This window comes from Podarcis tiliguerta (genome assembly GCF_965153285.1).
Source record: "Podarcis tiliguerta genome assembly, chromosome: 1".
Lineage (NCBI taxonomy): Eukaryota > Metazoa > Chordata > Lepidosauria > Squamata > Lacertidae > Podarcis > Podarcis tiliguerta.
The window spans coordinates 40,681,302-40,697,768 of record NC_139534.1 but is presented as its reverse complement, the minus strand read 5'-3'; the positions used below and the strand labels follow the sequence as shown (position 1 = coordinate 40,697,768).

The 16,467-nt window shown below is 43.3% G+C and overlaps 2 protein-coding genes across 3 annotated transcripts in view; both read right to left on the bottom strand.

Moving 5' to 3' along the window:
• The window catches only part of DARS1 (aspartyl-tRNA synthetase 1), a 276,033-nt gene that overhangs the window by 84,605 nt on the left and 174,961 nt on the right, over positions 1-16,467 (bottom strand). The gene's annotated exons all lie outside the window — the stretch shown is intronic.
• Positions 10,283-15,825, bottom strand: CXCR4 (C-X-C motif chemokine receptor 4). 2 transcript variants are annotated; one of them, XM_083453785.1, is made up of 2 exons: positions 15,564-15,825; positions 10,283-11,976 (listed from the first exon to the last, which is right to left on the bottom strand). In XM_083453785.1, the coding sequence occupies exons 1-2, from the start codon at positions 15,579-15,581 to the stop codon at positions 10,903-10,905; spliced, it is 1,092 nt and encodes a 363-aa protein (XP_083309911.1). In that variant the 5' UTR covers positions 15,582-15,825; the 3' UTR covers positions 10,283-10,902. The 2 variants fall into 2 exon arrangements, with proteins under 2 accessions (XP_083309911.1, XP_083309912.1); XM_083453786.1 differs by lacking the exon at positions 15,564-15,825 and adding an exon at positions 14,226-15,548.

Sequence of the window (16,467 nt, the reverse complement as noted above, 5' to 3'; positions counted from 1 at the left end):
CTGATTATACTTTCCTTCTTCTCCTGTATATTGTAAAATGAAAAGTTTCTAGTAAAAATCACTTATTTTGGAACCTCTTTGTGGTTTCACTGGAAATCTCTCTGTCATAACAATACCCCTGCCCTACTCTTTTCTTAGATATACAAACTTTGTAGGTCAGACCATTACATAGCATAGCAAAGCAGTTGTGTCCCCAGAGCGTGTACCATTTAAATAGTATATTCCAAAACAGGGTGCATTCACCTAGTGTCGAAACAAATATAAGCAAAATTCTGCTTGTAGTTTCCATGGTACTGTATCCAGTGCCTTTAATACAAGAATCATACCAGACCAGAGTAATTAATAGTGGGGCACAATTTGGCTTGATGTTACTGGTCGCAACAAGACTTCTTTCTGTAGTGGATTAATGGTGACATGCTTGCCAGAAGGAGTGTCTTTTCAATAGGGAAATGACTGAAGTGATCTTTGGTGCTCTAGGAGAGGGAAAAGGAATCCCAGTGTATAGAACAGCATGGAAGAAGATGGGCAAAGACAACCGTGGGAACAGGCTTCAAAGGCAGGGAAAAGTCAGTGAACAGCAGAGGCGGAACGGCTTGTGAGCATGTTCTTTCTCTTTGTGGGTGTGCTGCACACGTCACGGGCGCCCACTGTTTAAAAATAAGACCAGTGATCCCATCACGCTGCAATATATTTCATCTTTGCTGTTGCCTGTTTTAGTCTTACGCTGTATTGTGATTTTTAAAAATGCATTCTGTATATTGAAGGAATTAAAGAAACAACCTAAGAGGCACAATGAATACAAATTGTGAATTTGTATTATTATTATTAGTAGTAATGTTTAGCAGTAAGATCCTAGGCTGCAATCCTAAGCACACTTACTAATTGGGGAGTAAGTCCAATTGATCTCAGTGAGAATTTCTCTTGAGTAAATAGGCTCTTGCTTTGCATGCAGAAAGCTGCAGGTTCAATCCTGGCATCTCCAGGCAGGGCTGCCTGAAATCCGGGATTGCTGTTGCCAGTCAGTGTCAGCAGTACTAAGCTACATGGACGAAGAGCCCAACTCTTTATAAATAGATTCCTATATTCCTACTCTTATGTTCAAAGCACTTCCCATTTATTTTAAGCAATAGCAATGACTTCTTAAGGCAGGTCATAATTTCTTTGCTGACATTGCAGATAAGGCTGAAGCAGGATGGCTCGCTTAACCAACTGAGTTCTTGGCAGCAGGGCGATTTCAGACATTGCACCATGCTGTTTCTCCTTCTCTGGTAAAGCCATTCAGGGAGTAAATAGGAACAGAAGCAAACGGGCAGCTCTTTGTCTTCAGTGATGTCACTGATGGAACTGACACAGAGATAAAGGCCTCCATCAGAAGAACTCCTCTCTCACTTAGACCAATCAGAGTAATCACGGGAAGATCTGATTGGTTTATGGAGCATTAGATAACAGTTTCCAAATCAAACAAGCCTGAATAACGTTTGCTCCCTGGAGGGATGAAAATAAAAATCAGAACAGCAACAAAAGTGGTGTCACATCATAGAAGCCTTTCACATGACACATTTAGCTGTTTTTAGGCAAATATAGCTGTGCACACTGTGAAAGCATCACATCACGAGAGGTAGAAGATTTCTTGTCATACTTTTACTTGCCTCTTTCTTACGCATTGCTGTGTAATCCTGTTTGAAAACTGAGTTTAAAAGGAAACAGCAGCATGTGGGGAAGAATGCTAGCCAGGGAGAATGGATGCACTTGGTTTGATTTTGAGCTGCAACTGAAACTCCTTAGGAGAGCTAGCTAGTCTCTCCTAGGTGCTACACAGTTTTCATACCCTCCAAGTGTCCAGATTTTCCAGGAACAGTATGGGAATGATTTGATCCTGAAATGCCCCTATTTCCCCCGCCAGTGCTGCTGCCACCGACAACAATGAAACATGCCTGACTTACTCACTGGCATTTGGCATTGTTGATGTTTCTGCACAGGTCTGGCCCAATACATTTTGCTGCCTGAGGTGGAACAGTAAATGGGACCCCCCCCCACAACACACACCCTAGCCAAATCAGTGTGTATAGTACCCAAGGTCAACCAAGTTGTTTTAGCCCCTGGAGCAGAAAATACCACAAACACTGATTCTTCCTCTAGCAGTAAAAATACAACAATAATGAATGAAATAATGAACTGTTGGCTACACTTCAGTGCCACCCAAAATCTGCTGCCTGAGGCAACCACCCCAGACTCCTAATGGAAGAGCTGGCTCTGTTTATAAATCTTGAGTTCCTATGCATGTGCATTGGATATCGTTTCCAACAGATCTGACATTAATCTAGAAAATTCATTATGCAAGAAGAAGAAGCACTGCTAAGTCACATAATGAAGGGTGTTATTTCAAAGGAGATTGACTTTTCCGTCAACAAGTACATTACAGCTGCATTTCTGTTTTGGTGCCAAAGGCCCATTGAATGCATAAGTGAAGGAGTGGCATCCTTTAAGAGACTTAAGCTCAAACGTTTCCTAAGTTTTAATTCTTGGTTCTGTGAGAGAATGTACCATTGTTGTGTTGCTACAGCAATACATCTGGTTTGAGGAAATCCTTCCTTTCATCCTTATGGTACTTCCTTTCCCAAACATTTTTTTTTAAATGTTGCTTTTGAATGAATGTGAAGGGCTCATTCATTTAATTAGCAAACACCAGCACTACCATTGAAGTACAATACAGATAATACAGATGCAATTATTTAATGGCTTCATCATATATGCTATTTCTCCCACAGAATGATTATTCTTTTGTGCAGGACAAATCATGTATTTTGTGACATATGTTGATGTTTGGGTTTTTGGCCCCTGGGAGAAGTAGCATTTGCCTATCTCTGTGTTTACACCATTAAAACACATACCTTGCACACCAGCAGTGTTGTGTAGTGGTTAGAGTGTCAAGAGTTGCAGCAGGGAGACCCAGGTTCAAATCTGTCTTGAACTATGAAGCACAATGGGGATCTTTTGCTCAGATACTCTCTCTTAGTTTAACCTAGAGTAGAATAAAAATGAGTGAGAAGGTGATAACCATGTGTGCAACCCTGAACTCCTTGGAGAATGGGTTAGCCAAAATCTTCCTAAATAAGTACATTGCATATACATTAGTGCTGGATAGACATTCAGTGACATTTTTCTCTAGTCATGGAAAAGGGGATAGTGTTCATAGCACAGGTGTTACGTCTTCTGCATCCCTGATATCCAACCATACAGTAGAATATTTGCATAGGGGTGTGTGCATGTAAATTGTGTTTGTAAGAGTCTAGCAGGCTTCCCAATATACTGTTTGTGTGAGCCTGAGGTCATGGACCATGTACTTGACTGGGTTTGTGCAACCACTTTTGCCTTGGATCCTCGCCTATCATGACTTATCTGGAAGGAGGGGATAGCCATGGAGATAAACAATGTCTCAGTTCAAGAAGGATTGGTCCCAGGCTCCTGGTGAGGAGCGTAGCTGGGACTGGGACACACCGGGGCAAGTTGGGGAATGGGAAGGAAGTACCCTATGAGTACCTACTCATAGGGTGATGGAGGATGGCGAAGGTATGGGGGTCAGTGTACAGGAACCAGAGCAGCAGGACTCATCACCAGAGCCAAAGGACCCTTTGTCCTCACAAACACAGTGGGCTCCGAGGCGTAGGTAACAGAGGAAGGAACGCTCTAGGGCACGCATAGGCAAACCCCGGCCCACCAGATATTTGGGACTACAGTTCCCATCACCCCTAGCTAAAAGGACCAGTGGTCAGGGATGATGGGAATTGTAGTCCCAAACATCTGAAGAGCCGGAGTTTGCCTATGCCTGCTCTAGGGAGGCTGAGGCAGGTAAGGGCCCATAGCCCAACTCCCTAGCTGGCCAGGTGGGGCCTGCAAGCTGTGGGAGGAGGTGATTCCTCAGCTGGAGCGGGCTCAGAACAAGTGAGGGTCACATGGCTCATCAAGCCCAGATGCTGTAACCAGCATGCATAAAAGGAAATCTAAAAGGAAAGCAGAGCTGAGGTGCTGTTTCTGCTCAACTGCCCATGTTGATGGACCTTGGCTTGGATGCTCCTGGACCTCTTTTGGACTCTGCTTTGGGTTTGACTTTGGACTATATCCTGACTGCTGGACTTTAGACTTGGCTTACTTGGATTGATCCTGGACTGTGTTTCCTGACCTTTGGGCACATGGCTTGACCCTGGACTTTGAACTTTGGACTTGACATACTGACTTGCCACCAGGTAGGCCAAGGGTTCAGAACGGGGCTGTCTTTGAAAATGGTTTAGAAGCTTCAATTAGTGCAGAATGTAAGGAAAACACTGGGGCCTAGTTTGATTAGCAAAATACCTGGCACCTGGTGGGCGGGGCCTTTGTGTTGTGCTCTGGAATTGGCCTCTCCCTTTGGATGGTCAGTCAGAGAGGCCTACTGTCATTCTTGCTTCTTGCTCATGGTGTTGTTGTTTTAGTTTCCCTCAGACAGTATGTTATTGAGTTACTGTTTACTTAAAGCTTTGTTTGACATATACGTGAGCTGCTTACTTTGCTGAAAGACAAGAAACTCTGCTGAAGAATAATGAATTTCCTAAACTTGGGTGAGTGAGGGGATATTCCCAGTCTGACAGGAGAAGCTTCAGTTAGGGCAGAATGCAGTTGCCTGACTGTTGACAGGTTTTGTTTTTCTTTCCTGAAAGAAAGTCTCGGCTCCATAAAATTCCCACTGATTACAAATGTTGCTAATCCTGAATACTTTACTTCCATAAATCATCCGGGTGGATCAATGTGTTTTTTGTGTTCTAACAAATGGCAAGCTGGTCTTCAAGGACTTTTGGATCTGGCCTCCGGAGGTTTAAATCACCGGCATGCAAACTCTTCCTGAGGTTTCCTTTTCATAGCTTCTCTTGCTGGTAAAGGTCTGTTGTTTTTTATTCTGTTATACAGTCTCTTGCATTAGTTTCATGTGAAATATAAAGGCTGGCTGACTGCAAAGTGTAAAGGAGTGGCCGAAGTTAATACTGGAGTCTTGTGAGCATTTGCTAGCTGTTTGCTCTATATAAATTAGACAAACCACACAGAATCCATTGTTAGGGGTGGAATTAAAATGAGCCGATAGCATCTCAACAAGAAGACCTGGAGGTGGGCAGGTATCTTATTTCTAGATTGGTTGCAATATTGAACCAATTAATTATCTGGTACTGTTGTTTTATCTTCAATAGGAGCACTTCAGACTATATTTTCTTTTGGGAGTTTGTTTTGTTATTGCTATTAATTCCCCTGGGAATTTAATTGAGGATTACATGACATCAGATGGGAGAGAAAGATGAGGTCAGAATTGAAGGAGGAAACATCAGGCTTGCATTTTAAATAAGAGCAACAACAAAAAAAAAACACAGCAGTTTTGTTCTTCATGTGAAATTACATTCACACACATCCTTGTGATGTTCAATTTACTCTAGAAAAGACATGCTTTGTTAGACCACTACAGTGGTACCTCAGGTTACATATGCTTCAGGTTACAGACTCCGCTAACCCAGAAATAGTACCTCGGGTTAAGAACTTTGCTTCAGGATGAGAACAGAAATCGTGCTCTGGCAGTGCAGCGGCAGCGGGAGGCACCATTGGCTAAAGTGGTGCTTCAGGTTAAGAACAGTTTCAGGTTAAGTACGGACTTCCGGAACGAATTAAGTACTTAACCTGAGGTACCACTGTACATTATTTGTTTGACTTCCACATTTGATTTTCACACTGTGATTTCCTCATTCCTTCCAATGTCAGCCAAACCACAAGGTACTTGGAGCTGTATTAAACTCCTCACCCCCGCAAGCAGTAACTGTGAGACCCCTTGATTAGGGTTGGGCTGGATTAACCCTTTATATCCTGCTACAGCATACCCTCCAACATTTCTCTGATGAAAATAGGGACATCCTATTTAATAATAGTAATAATAATAATAATAAATAAATACTTATGCCCCACCTATCTGACTGGGTTGCCCCAGCCACTCTGGGTGGCTTCCCAGATATTTAAAACATAATAAAACATTAAACACTGAATTTTCCTCCCCTATATAGGGCTGCCTTCAAATGTCTTCTAAAGGTTTTATACTTATCTCCTTGGCATGGATGTGGGTGGGTGTCACATAACTATTCTCACTGTACTGAAATCAGTGCCGGATCTCATACTTTGTGGTCTGTACACATCCTGCACTGGCCCATCTTGTCTAATTTGCAAGTTGATTTCTCGTGTACAGCAGCTCTTGAAATGGAGTATGCATCCTTAGGGAGATCTTTTGTCCATTTACATACATGTGCAAAAACACCACTCTCCCTGCTCTTGGTTATTTTTTAAGGGTTGAGCATATATTGCTAAAAATGCATACGTTGCAAGCATGAGAAAACAGTTGCTAAAAGAGGCCACACTAGCAAACCATGCATACCACCCTCCAGTATAAATGACTGAAAATGAGAGTCTTGCTTTTGTCATTCTAATATAATGGAACTATGAGTGTGTTGTGTTCACTCAGCTTTTGGAATATATTACAATCTGGTTTATTAGAAGCGGTGCATGTGATTTAATTTGAGTGACTTGCATTGGACTCTATGCAAATAGAACCAGAGTGCTGACCTTCTAAGGAACCTCGCTTCAGAAAAATGGTTTAAACATGAGTGCGGAAACAATAAACCATTTCAACGCCAGCACAGTGTTTAGATTTTTCTCAGTAAATTTGAATTGTTTCAAAGATCTGAGATGCTCTAAAATGAAGGGTTGTGGGAGCCAAGCTACTCCTTTCACAGAGGAAATAGAAATGCACTATTGTACTCCCTGGGAAAAATGTGTCTCTTAAAAGTAAAGCCGGAGTGGGGACTCTTGGCTCCAGAGGCAAAAAGTAGCCTTCCGAGCTTCTCTTATCGGACCAACATTATTCTTTCCAGGCTACACTCTTGACCAGCCTTGCTTTACTCTCTCTCTCTGAGTGCTCTTGCCTGGATGGAACATGTCTTTGAACTGAATGTTTATTGCTTGCCTGGATGAAGGATAGAGGGCTGTGTGTATGCAGCAACTAGTTTACTACACAAAGGGAAGGATGGCATCCATTGCTCCACCCACTTTCACCTCTGGCTCCACCCAACGCTGACATGCTGCCCTGGAAAGGTTGCTCAGGTAACACAGCTCTTGAAAAATGCTCCCCAGCCATGGACTAAGGGAAGAGATAGTGAAGCTCCAGATAATGAGAGCCACAAGGCCAGTGTGAGAAAGCTTGCTCACTCACGTTGTCTTACTTTGATGCATCGTTGTAATGAATAGAGAGCTTTGCTTAGCAGATCCTTCTTCAGTGCATGAGTTAAACTAAACAGTCAGGATCTAGAGTTGCTTTTTTAAGCTCCGTTCCTGACTGCCCAGCATATACTCTACCACGACAGGCTGTGCAGTTGCTTCTGGTGGCACAACTGAAGGCATGTCTGCTATGCCACAAGCATCATGCAAGTTTAATCTCTCTCTTCTCTGTGCAAACAGAAAGCATGCAGCAAACTTCTCTTTTCCACTACACTACATTTCCAGAGGCAATCTCTGTTTGGGAGCAGAGCCACCCAGCCAGCTGTGCTGGGAGAAATTACGCTTCCAAACTTTTAGCAACTTTCAGTGGGCCAACTTCCCTTGTGAACAGGGTTCAGGCTTAGAGGTAGAGTATTAGCTTTATGTTCAGATAGTCAAAGGTTTGATCCTTGGCATCTCCAGGTAGTGTTAGGATAGATGTGTCTAAAACATTGGAGTTGTGCCAGTCAGCACAGCTAATACTGAGCTAGATGGACCAGTGGTTTGGCTCAGTACAAGACAGCTTCCAATTTTCCTTAACACCCCAAGTACATGAGTTATGTCATATGTGCACAGACCCACACCATGTTTGATAACTCTCCCAGCCATATTTCCCCCCAATCTTATATGTCAGTTTCTTCTAAAGAAATCTCAGCACATTCCAAGTTTCTCATCTCAGGAAGAAACTACGGGCTCATGGGGGTCTCTCTCAACCCTTCAGGTTGTGCATGAAGGCTGAGATTTCCTGAAAAAACATTGCAACCATGTCAAATGGTGTCATTGTGCCAGTTATATGGTGCATACTTTTAGTGAATGTGAGGGTTAGGGTTAGGGTCCTCCTGCTGTGAAAGGCTGTCTAAATAATTGACATCTCTCCCTTTTCGTGATCATGCTTCCTCTTGCTTTGACCCAATGTCATGTCAGTCACATATCCCCACTGAAGCAGTGTGTTTAATTTATGATCATTTTAGGTACCAGGTAAATGCCTTTTTGTTCCCAGAGTCCTTTTAATTGCAGTTTTGTATAGTTCTCTTGGGATTCTAGGTTCTTCTACCAAATTGTTCCCCTTGTTATGATTTTGTAGTTAGCTGCTGCGCTTATGTTGCTGTTGTTTGTTACAATTTTGCAGTATTTATGACTAGTTTTTACTGTTTAAACTTTGCATTGCTCTTGGAATTCTGAAAAGGTTGGTCAGCTGCCCAGAAAACCAAGTTATATGGATAGCCAATAAATGCAAAAAATAAGAATGTCAGTAAGCAAGCACTGCTGGTATGGATCAAAATAATATCTGCTTTCAACAGTAGTTCCAGAAAGTTCGTAAGTAGGTCCTGAAGGCACCAGGGTCCCCCTTCTTTGTCCACAGGAACTGGCATTCAGAGGTATACAATCTCTGCAGTGATCACAGCTAACATTCATCCTGTGAAAGATGGGGAAGTTGTGGGTCTTCAGCTGTTGGACTCACAAACTCCCATAACTCCTTATGTGGAGAGCCACAGGTTTCCCATTCCTGCTTATTTGCTTAGTCCCTTCCTAGTGTCACTTAAAGTGAACCACATCCCCAAACCTTTGTTCAGCGAATTCCTCAAGTTAGCTACCAACTCCCTTTTTCTGGAAACTACAAGCAAGTCTTGCTTCATTGAACAAGTCTGTGTTCTAGAATTATGAGGGAGAAACATGTGCCTGCATCCACATCTTGTACAATCATATTATCTGCGGTTTCCTGTCAAAAAAGCCCTACTTGACAGTTACATTTGTTGTGCTCTATGAAACGACACCTGCAAAAGTGCTCAGTGGAGAATGCAAGTTCACCCAAAGCCATTAATGTCTCATCCCCAAAAGATCACTGTATAGGCCAGGGGGGCTTAAAGGGTGTCCCCACCCCGCTTCCTGAGTGTAGGCCTATTACAAATATAGACAAGTTTCTTCTCCATTTAGTCCCAAATTGATTTAATGGAGGCAGAGACAAGTTTACACATACAGGATATGGTTAAAAATTAAAATTCTAGCCTTAATTTAAGAGGTGATATTAGCTACTTGCTGTCCCAAAATTATGGGAGCACTCAACTCCTCTTGACTTTTGCAATGCCTTCTAAGGGTGAGAAAATAATTCAATAACTTTGAAATTGTGCCAGAATAGCATTCTCGGCTCTGAAAAAAAGAAATCGTTGTATTCTTTCTGGCTCTGTGCATTCAGAAATAAGGAGCTTTGGTTAGAAAGAGGTGGTTTTGAGACATCAGTAGCTCTCCCAACTTTGTTGGTCTACAACTCCCATAATTCCCAACCATTGGCCTTGCTGGCTGGGAGTAATGGAAGTTGGCAGCCCAACTGAATCTGAAGAACTACATTTACCACCCCCAACATAAACAGAACGAGGCAATGGATGGGAGAGAGCAAACAGGGCAAGGGGAAAGTAGGTTGTTTTACTGCTGCAAGGCTGTGTAAACAATAAACAAATCACCAGCATCCTAGGGAAAACACACACACAGAGAAATTGGGTTTGGTGTCAATGACCCCCAAACTCAAGACCACAAATCAGAATCTAACCTTGAGAAGGAAGAACAATAGTTGATTTCAAAGACTAGGGGCTATTTCTTAGTACAGGGCAGAGTGGCTTGTGTAGACATGCAAAATGTTTTGGTGCAAGTCAGAAAAGCAAAGTTTGGACTGTTTTACTCAATATTAAGGAATGGACATATAATATGGCATCACAGGTATCCCCCATCCCTAGCAATACTCTCAAGAATGATAGTTTGTCTAGAATCATGTTGTACCTTCCAGATGTTAATACAATACAACTTCCATCAGCCCCAGACAGTATGGTCAGGGATGACTAGACCTGTAGCTTAACTTCTGGTGGGCACCAGGTTTTCTAGAATTTAAAATACCCTATAATTACTAACTGAAATTCCAAGCAAGACAAAAGGAAATAAATAAGAAGCTCCAAAATGAAAACACAATCCCAAGTAGTTTTCTTTTATCACAAACTTTTATTTACAACTTTACAATGGCAAAAGATTTGCAAACCAATTTGCTATCAAAAGAGCACTTGACAAGAAGATACTTTGGTTGTAAGTGTCACTGGGTGCAATCCAGCTGCATTCAATTTTATGCATTTTGATATTTGCCTCCTGTAGGATGTGGATTGCACCCACTTTCTGCAATGCAATAAAACTAGTGTAAACCAAAACAGCTTATGCAATCTGGGCCAGAGGCCTAAATATCTGTATAAAATATTATGCCTTCTTTCAACCAGTACACTGAAAATACGTCTTTTATATACAAAAAACTCAAACGCAACCGTTATTCAACATCTGCACAACTAGACAGACAAGCAGTAAAACTTTTATCTCCTAGCCACATACTCAGGCCCTGCCTCCTAGACACACACACTCACCAAGATGTACAGTTTTTAATTTTATAAATAAGTCCATTAAATCCCACAGAAAACTAAAAGCAAATACAACATTCCGTCTGGGAATAAACTTGTACATTATCTTGAAGGAGTTCAACCTCCAAAATCACGTAGAACAAATATATATATATAGAGTCCCAATTTTACAAATATTGAGAGAAAATGAAATATATTGTTAGCTGGAATGGAAACTCGAAGACTCAGACTCTGTCGAAACAGAAGAATGTCCCCCTCGCTTGCCTTTGGAGAGAATCTTAAGGCTTGAGCCTCTGCTAACAGAGGTCAAAGCATTTTGGGCAGATGTCTTGAATTTGGCACCCAGGAAAGCATAAAGGATGGGATTCAGGCAACAATGGAAATATGCCAGCGCTTCAGTAATGGCGATCCATTTGTGCACAACCTCCTCAAAGTAACAGCCGTTCTGGATGACTCCAAGGAAGACAAAGGTGTCTATGCTGATGCCAATGTAGTATGGTAGCCAGCAGGCAAAGAAGGCAACAATGAGGATGACTGTGGTCTTCAAAGCTTTGCGCTTCTGTTGGCCTTTTGACTGTGACAACTTGGAAATGATAATGCAGTAGCAAGTCAGGATTATAAGACCAGGCAGGATGAGGCCTACTATAATATGCTGAAACCTGAAGGAAATTGTCCAGGTTTCGTGAGGGTAAAATCGCTGGCATACGTATTTTACACCCGGCTCACCAGTGACCTTTGTGCTAGCAAAGATGATATCGGGCACAGTCAGAAGCAGAGCTGGCAGCCAGACACCAATGTAGACGATCCTTTCCGCCAGCAACTTCCTGGGTCTCTGGCTGTTGGTTGCATGCACAATTGCCAAGTATCGATCTAAGCTTATGAAGGCCAAGATCAGGACACTGCTATAGAGGTTGACCGTATAAATGCAATGGACTACTTTGCACAAGAAGTTGCCGAAGTACCAGCCGATCACGGCATCCACAGACCAGAAGGGCAAAGTGATTACAAACAGGAGGTCAGCCACTGAGAGATGTACTCGATACTTGTCAGTCATGCTCTTCAGCTTCTTCTGATAGCCCATGACAACAATAACCAAGCCATTGCCAATGATTCCTGTCAAGAAAATGATGGAGAAGATTGTGGGCAAGAAGATCCGGTTGAAATCGGCATTCTCCTGTCCAAAACATGCTTCTCCTTGGTAGTTGCCATCGTCACCAGAGCCGGTCTCATCGGTACTATTGTCAGAAAGGTCAAAAAAGTATGCAGAAGACATCTGTAGAAGAATTAAAAGAAAACTAGTTAGATGACAGCGAGAGAGCTTACGAGTTAGTGTACACTCACTAGCAGCAAGCGTCAATGTTGTATAGCAGATAGCACCTTAGATTTGGCAACCAGGATTCAAATCCTCAAGAGTACCTCGAGGTGACCTTAAGCCACTAACTGTCAGTCTTTTCTTCTATGACTCTTAGGGAAATTAGAGTGATGGAAGCAGTGCTTTTGAGAACATTTATTATACTTTTATTAGTTGCAACAGACAAGGAAGGTTCTCTTTTAATTGTTTATGCTTTGCTACTGTAGTGTACCCAAGGGTTCTGTCATTCTGCCTTTAAAGCTCCTAATTCTGCAACTATAAACAATAACAGCCTAGTTCCTTTTTGTAAACTTTCAATTTTTCTTAACATATAGACCACATATTTTAGTTTCCAAGAACGGTCAGTGACCTAACCAAAAACTAGGAAGAAAACATGAATCTTTCAAGATAAGAAATGGAAACTAGCTGCGCAAATTAGTTCCAGACTAATTTGGAATTTTTCAATTTCTTTCCCCGCTGTTCTTCAAACACAAGGAATTTCCTTCATGGATCACTAGATAAAATCTTGCAAATCATGTGCACATAGTGCAACAGGTGACAACTGTTACAGGCAAGTTAGATCAGAGCACATGTGATATACTTGCAATACTGTCAATCACTGCTTTCCATTGCATCTATGTGTAGGCTATGAACAAAATAATACACAATGGGGATCACATGTGGTCTGCAGGGTTTTTTCTAGATGGAAGTGCTATCTATGAAGTCAAGTCATCATGACTGAAGTGATTCCCAGATGTACAGTAGAAAAATGAACATTAGTTCCCTATTTATCTTAATGACAAGAAACTAATTTTGAAACAGAAGTAGGCATTATAATGGATTTACAAAAGCCACCCACTAGAGCTTCAACTTGGGATATGAAAGCAAACATCCAGACTGCCTTCAGTATTTCCTCTATGGAATAAAATGCTGGTCAGAAAATTTGTTTATGAACCTGAAGCAAAGTTTTTATACAAAGTTTTCATTAGCCATGCAGAGCACTGTGCTATACAGTTTCACATAATATGACCTGGAGCAGTCTAGGAAAGGGATAATGGATTACTGATCCATTAAGAGGAAAATCCAAGAACATCCATAGGGCCAACTCAAAGGACCTTTATTAGGGCCTACTAACAAGTTACAATGAAGTGGGGAAACCTGTGACTTAATGGAAACTCACTGGGTTGGATGTTGAGCAAACACACACACACACACTAGAGGATGGGGCAGAGAATAATGAGGATGTTGGGCAAAATGGACAAGCCTAAGTCCTCATTAGATTACCGTTCCCCCGTGGTTGTTGCATAGGACTGCGTGTCAGTAGGAGGGAAAGGACATTTTTCAATTTTGCCCGCCAACAGAAGAAAAAAAAAAGAAGTAGCAAGAGAAAGGGCATCTTAGGAAACCACCAGCCAAGCGGACAGGGAAAGAAAAGCAAGGGGAGGGCGTGGCCATCTAGGTACAGCCCCTGCCCCCTCAGGCATTGAGGTTTTTCCCCCAGTCTCTTGCACAAGCTTGTGACATGAGAAGGGCATCTCAGGAAACCACCAGCCGTTTGAACACTCAGACAGCGAATAACAGCCAAGGGAGGGAGTGGCTACCTGGGCACAGCTGCTGCTACCCAAGACTTTTGAGATTCCCTCCACCCTCTGCATCTCTTGCACAATCTTTGCCCTCACACTTCAACAGAACTCAAGCAACTTTGTAGGCCAATTCAAAGCACATCTATTTTTATTTGGGCCACAGATTTATTTATTTTTAACAACTTTTAAAAAGGAGGCCATCCTGGATCAAACCTGAAGCGCCAACATTGCTTTCCAACAGAGAAATCTCTTCCCCAGGCTGAACACAGATATTCAAACTGCAAATGAACTAGGACCCTTTAGATCTTCACATCTCCAAGCATGCAAGGGCTCAAAAACTTAATCAGGAATTTTTGTTGAGGTCTAGAAATCCTTTGCTGAATGTTAAGTAATCTTTGGAACCAAATCTGTTACCCATTTAGCTAACAACTGAAGTTGGTATTATTCTGTCATGTACGATTTAGTTGAGATTCCTGCATTGCAGGGGGTTGGACTAGATGACCCTTGGGGTCCCTTCCAACTCTACAATTTGATGATTCTAAACAGCCATTGACCACCTGGTGTGATATACCCTCCAAGCAAACTTACACAAATCACAATATTCCTCTAGCTAACCTCCGCCACCCTTTGGCTCCACCTCCCCAATCTTAAACGGATCCATCACACAGATCCCGCTGCGTGTTTAACTTGGGACAGGTAAACTTAAGAAGAAATCGTTACTGCTCATAATGACGAAAGGCTGCAGTCCTAAATCCTCTAATCTGGGAGTGAACTCCACTGAATTAAGGCAGGGCTCACTTATGAGTAGACATAGCCCATTTCTAAATATGAGTTCCCACTGTCTTCAGCGAGTTCTGCACCATTCCTCTGGTTTTGTAGCAATGCAAGCTTAGGACTGAAGAGAACTGGAAAGGCAAGACGGCTTCAAGAGTGCTCAAACGCGCTCAATCCACCTTCTAACTTTTCCTCGCTTTGTGCAGCCAAAGCGAAGTCACCGCGTTTCTAACCGCGCGCAGGGAAGATGGGAGAGCCACCGCCAAAGTTTCGCCGCAGAATAATCCTTCGGAATTCAATAGGATGCAGCTATAAACAAGCAAAGGGGTGGTGGTGAGCTGCTTTCTCCCGTAACTGGCTCTCAAGCCTAACAGAGACAGAAGGCATGCCCAAAAAAAGTTTGGTTTTTTGGGGGGCAGTATGTAAACATGAGACTTTTTTTAAGGGCAAGCTGCCGTTTTAGTTAAGTGATTCATGCCCTCCCCCCCGCAACAGGTTCCTCGGGCTGCAAACCACGCGCGCACCCCGCCAGAGGTCCATCTAGGATTCTACTTATTATTGCGTTGTGGGGAAGATCTCAAACCGCCAACCCCAACTCGCGCACATTTACGTGCAAGCAAGTCGCGTTCCTGTCCATGTAATTTCTCCCTAAGGGAAACTGAAAAAAAGGACGCACGGAAGGGTGCACGAGCACGCGCTCCACGGCCGCCTCGACCCCCCAGCCTTAAAAAAGAGGGCAAAGTCCGGGGGCGACTTTTCTACAGTCTCTTGCAAGGCTACTGCGCCGGCTATTATTGCAAGGTGCAGTCCCGATCTACTGCCAAAGGGCGAGAATCTGCTTTATTGTAAGAGTCCCTAGGAGCCTTAGAAGCTCAGAAGCAGATTTGCTTGCAAAGAGGAATGAGCGCGCTCCCATCTCTTCGCCTCTTGGAGAAGCGGAGGCGTCACCCACGTCCAACACGATTACTATTGTGATTATTACCACCGAAACAGCCGCATGGCTGTGCTTGGGCTCTCCCTTATTTCCCGCGACATCCCGCTCAGTTAGGCAACGCGCGCCACTGGAAAGCGGCATCTCCACAGCCCTCCAGTCCGAACACTCTTTCTCATTCATTCAGTCATTCCACCCCTCCGTCGTCGCGCCACACTTACACCCGCGCTCCGATCCATGGCTCCCGTGCTCTCTCGGCACAGCCTCGCCTCGCCACTTGCAGCTGCCGAACCAAACACAAACAAACTAAAGTTCTCGCGCCGGCGCCACCCGCGCTCCTTATAAAGGCGCCCTCCCCTCGGAGCCAGCCCGCAAGGCAGCAGGCGCCTCCTTCCAAGTCCGTAAGGGAGGGGTAGGGTGGGGATCGCGGTTAAGAGTAGGAGGGCGAGCAAGCGAGCGATCGGCAGAGCGTGCAAAGGAGGTACTCCGCGTGGTTCCTGAGCATGCGCCAAGGGACACCGCCGAGCTTTTCTTGCATGAGGTCGTCGCCGCGGACTACATGCCTGGGGGGAGGGAAGTCCCTAATGGATTTGCAAGGGATGCAAATCCTTTCACTTGCGTTTGCCCACTGAGTCTACAGCTCCGCTTAAGAGGGATTCGTTTTCCAGAATCCAAGGCTGAGGACTGAGTTCGTGTCGCCAGGGATTCCACGTATACTAAAAGAGGGAAGCAACCCAAATCAGACCCCAGAGAAATATTGTTAGCAACGAGAAGAAAAAGCCATCCTTAGAAGATGCAGATCATGTTCGTTTTAAGGAGAGGTCTCCGAAAGCGACAGGCTAAATTTACATAGTCATAGTTTGCTCTTTCTCCGTTGTTTGGTACTCAGTGAACATGGAGGTGTTGTTCCATATATATATATATATATATATGTACAAACACCCACCCACCCACACCATCTAAACTTGATTCGTAATCTATAAAAGTTGCCAAAACTGCAATCCTGTACATGTTTATTTTCGATTAGTCTGTTGAACTCAAATGACAGTTGCATACATAAGAATGGGTTGCAAGAAGAGTAAGCAAGGATAATGATGTTGATAATAATAAAAACATAAAATAATA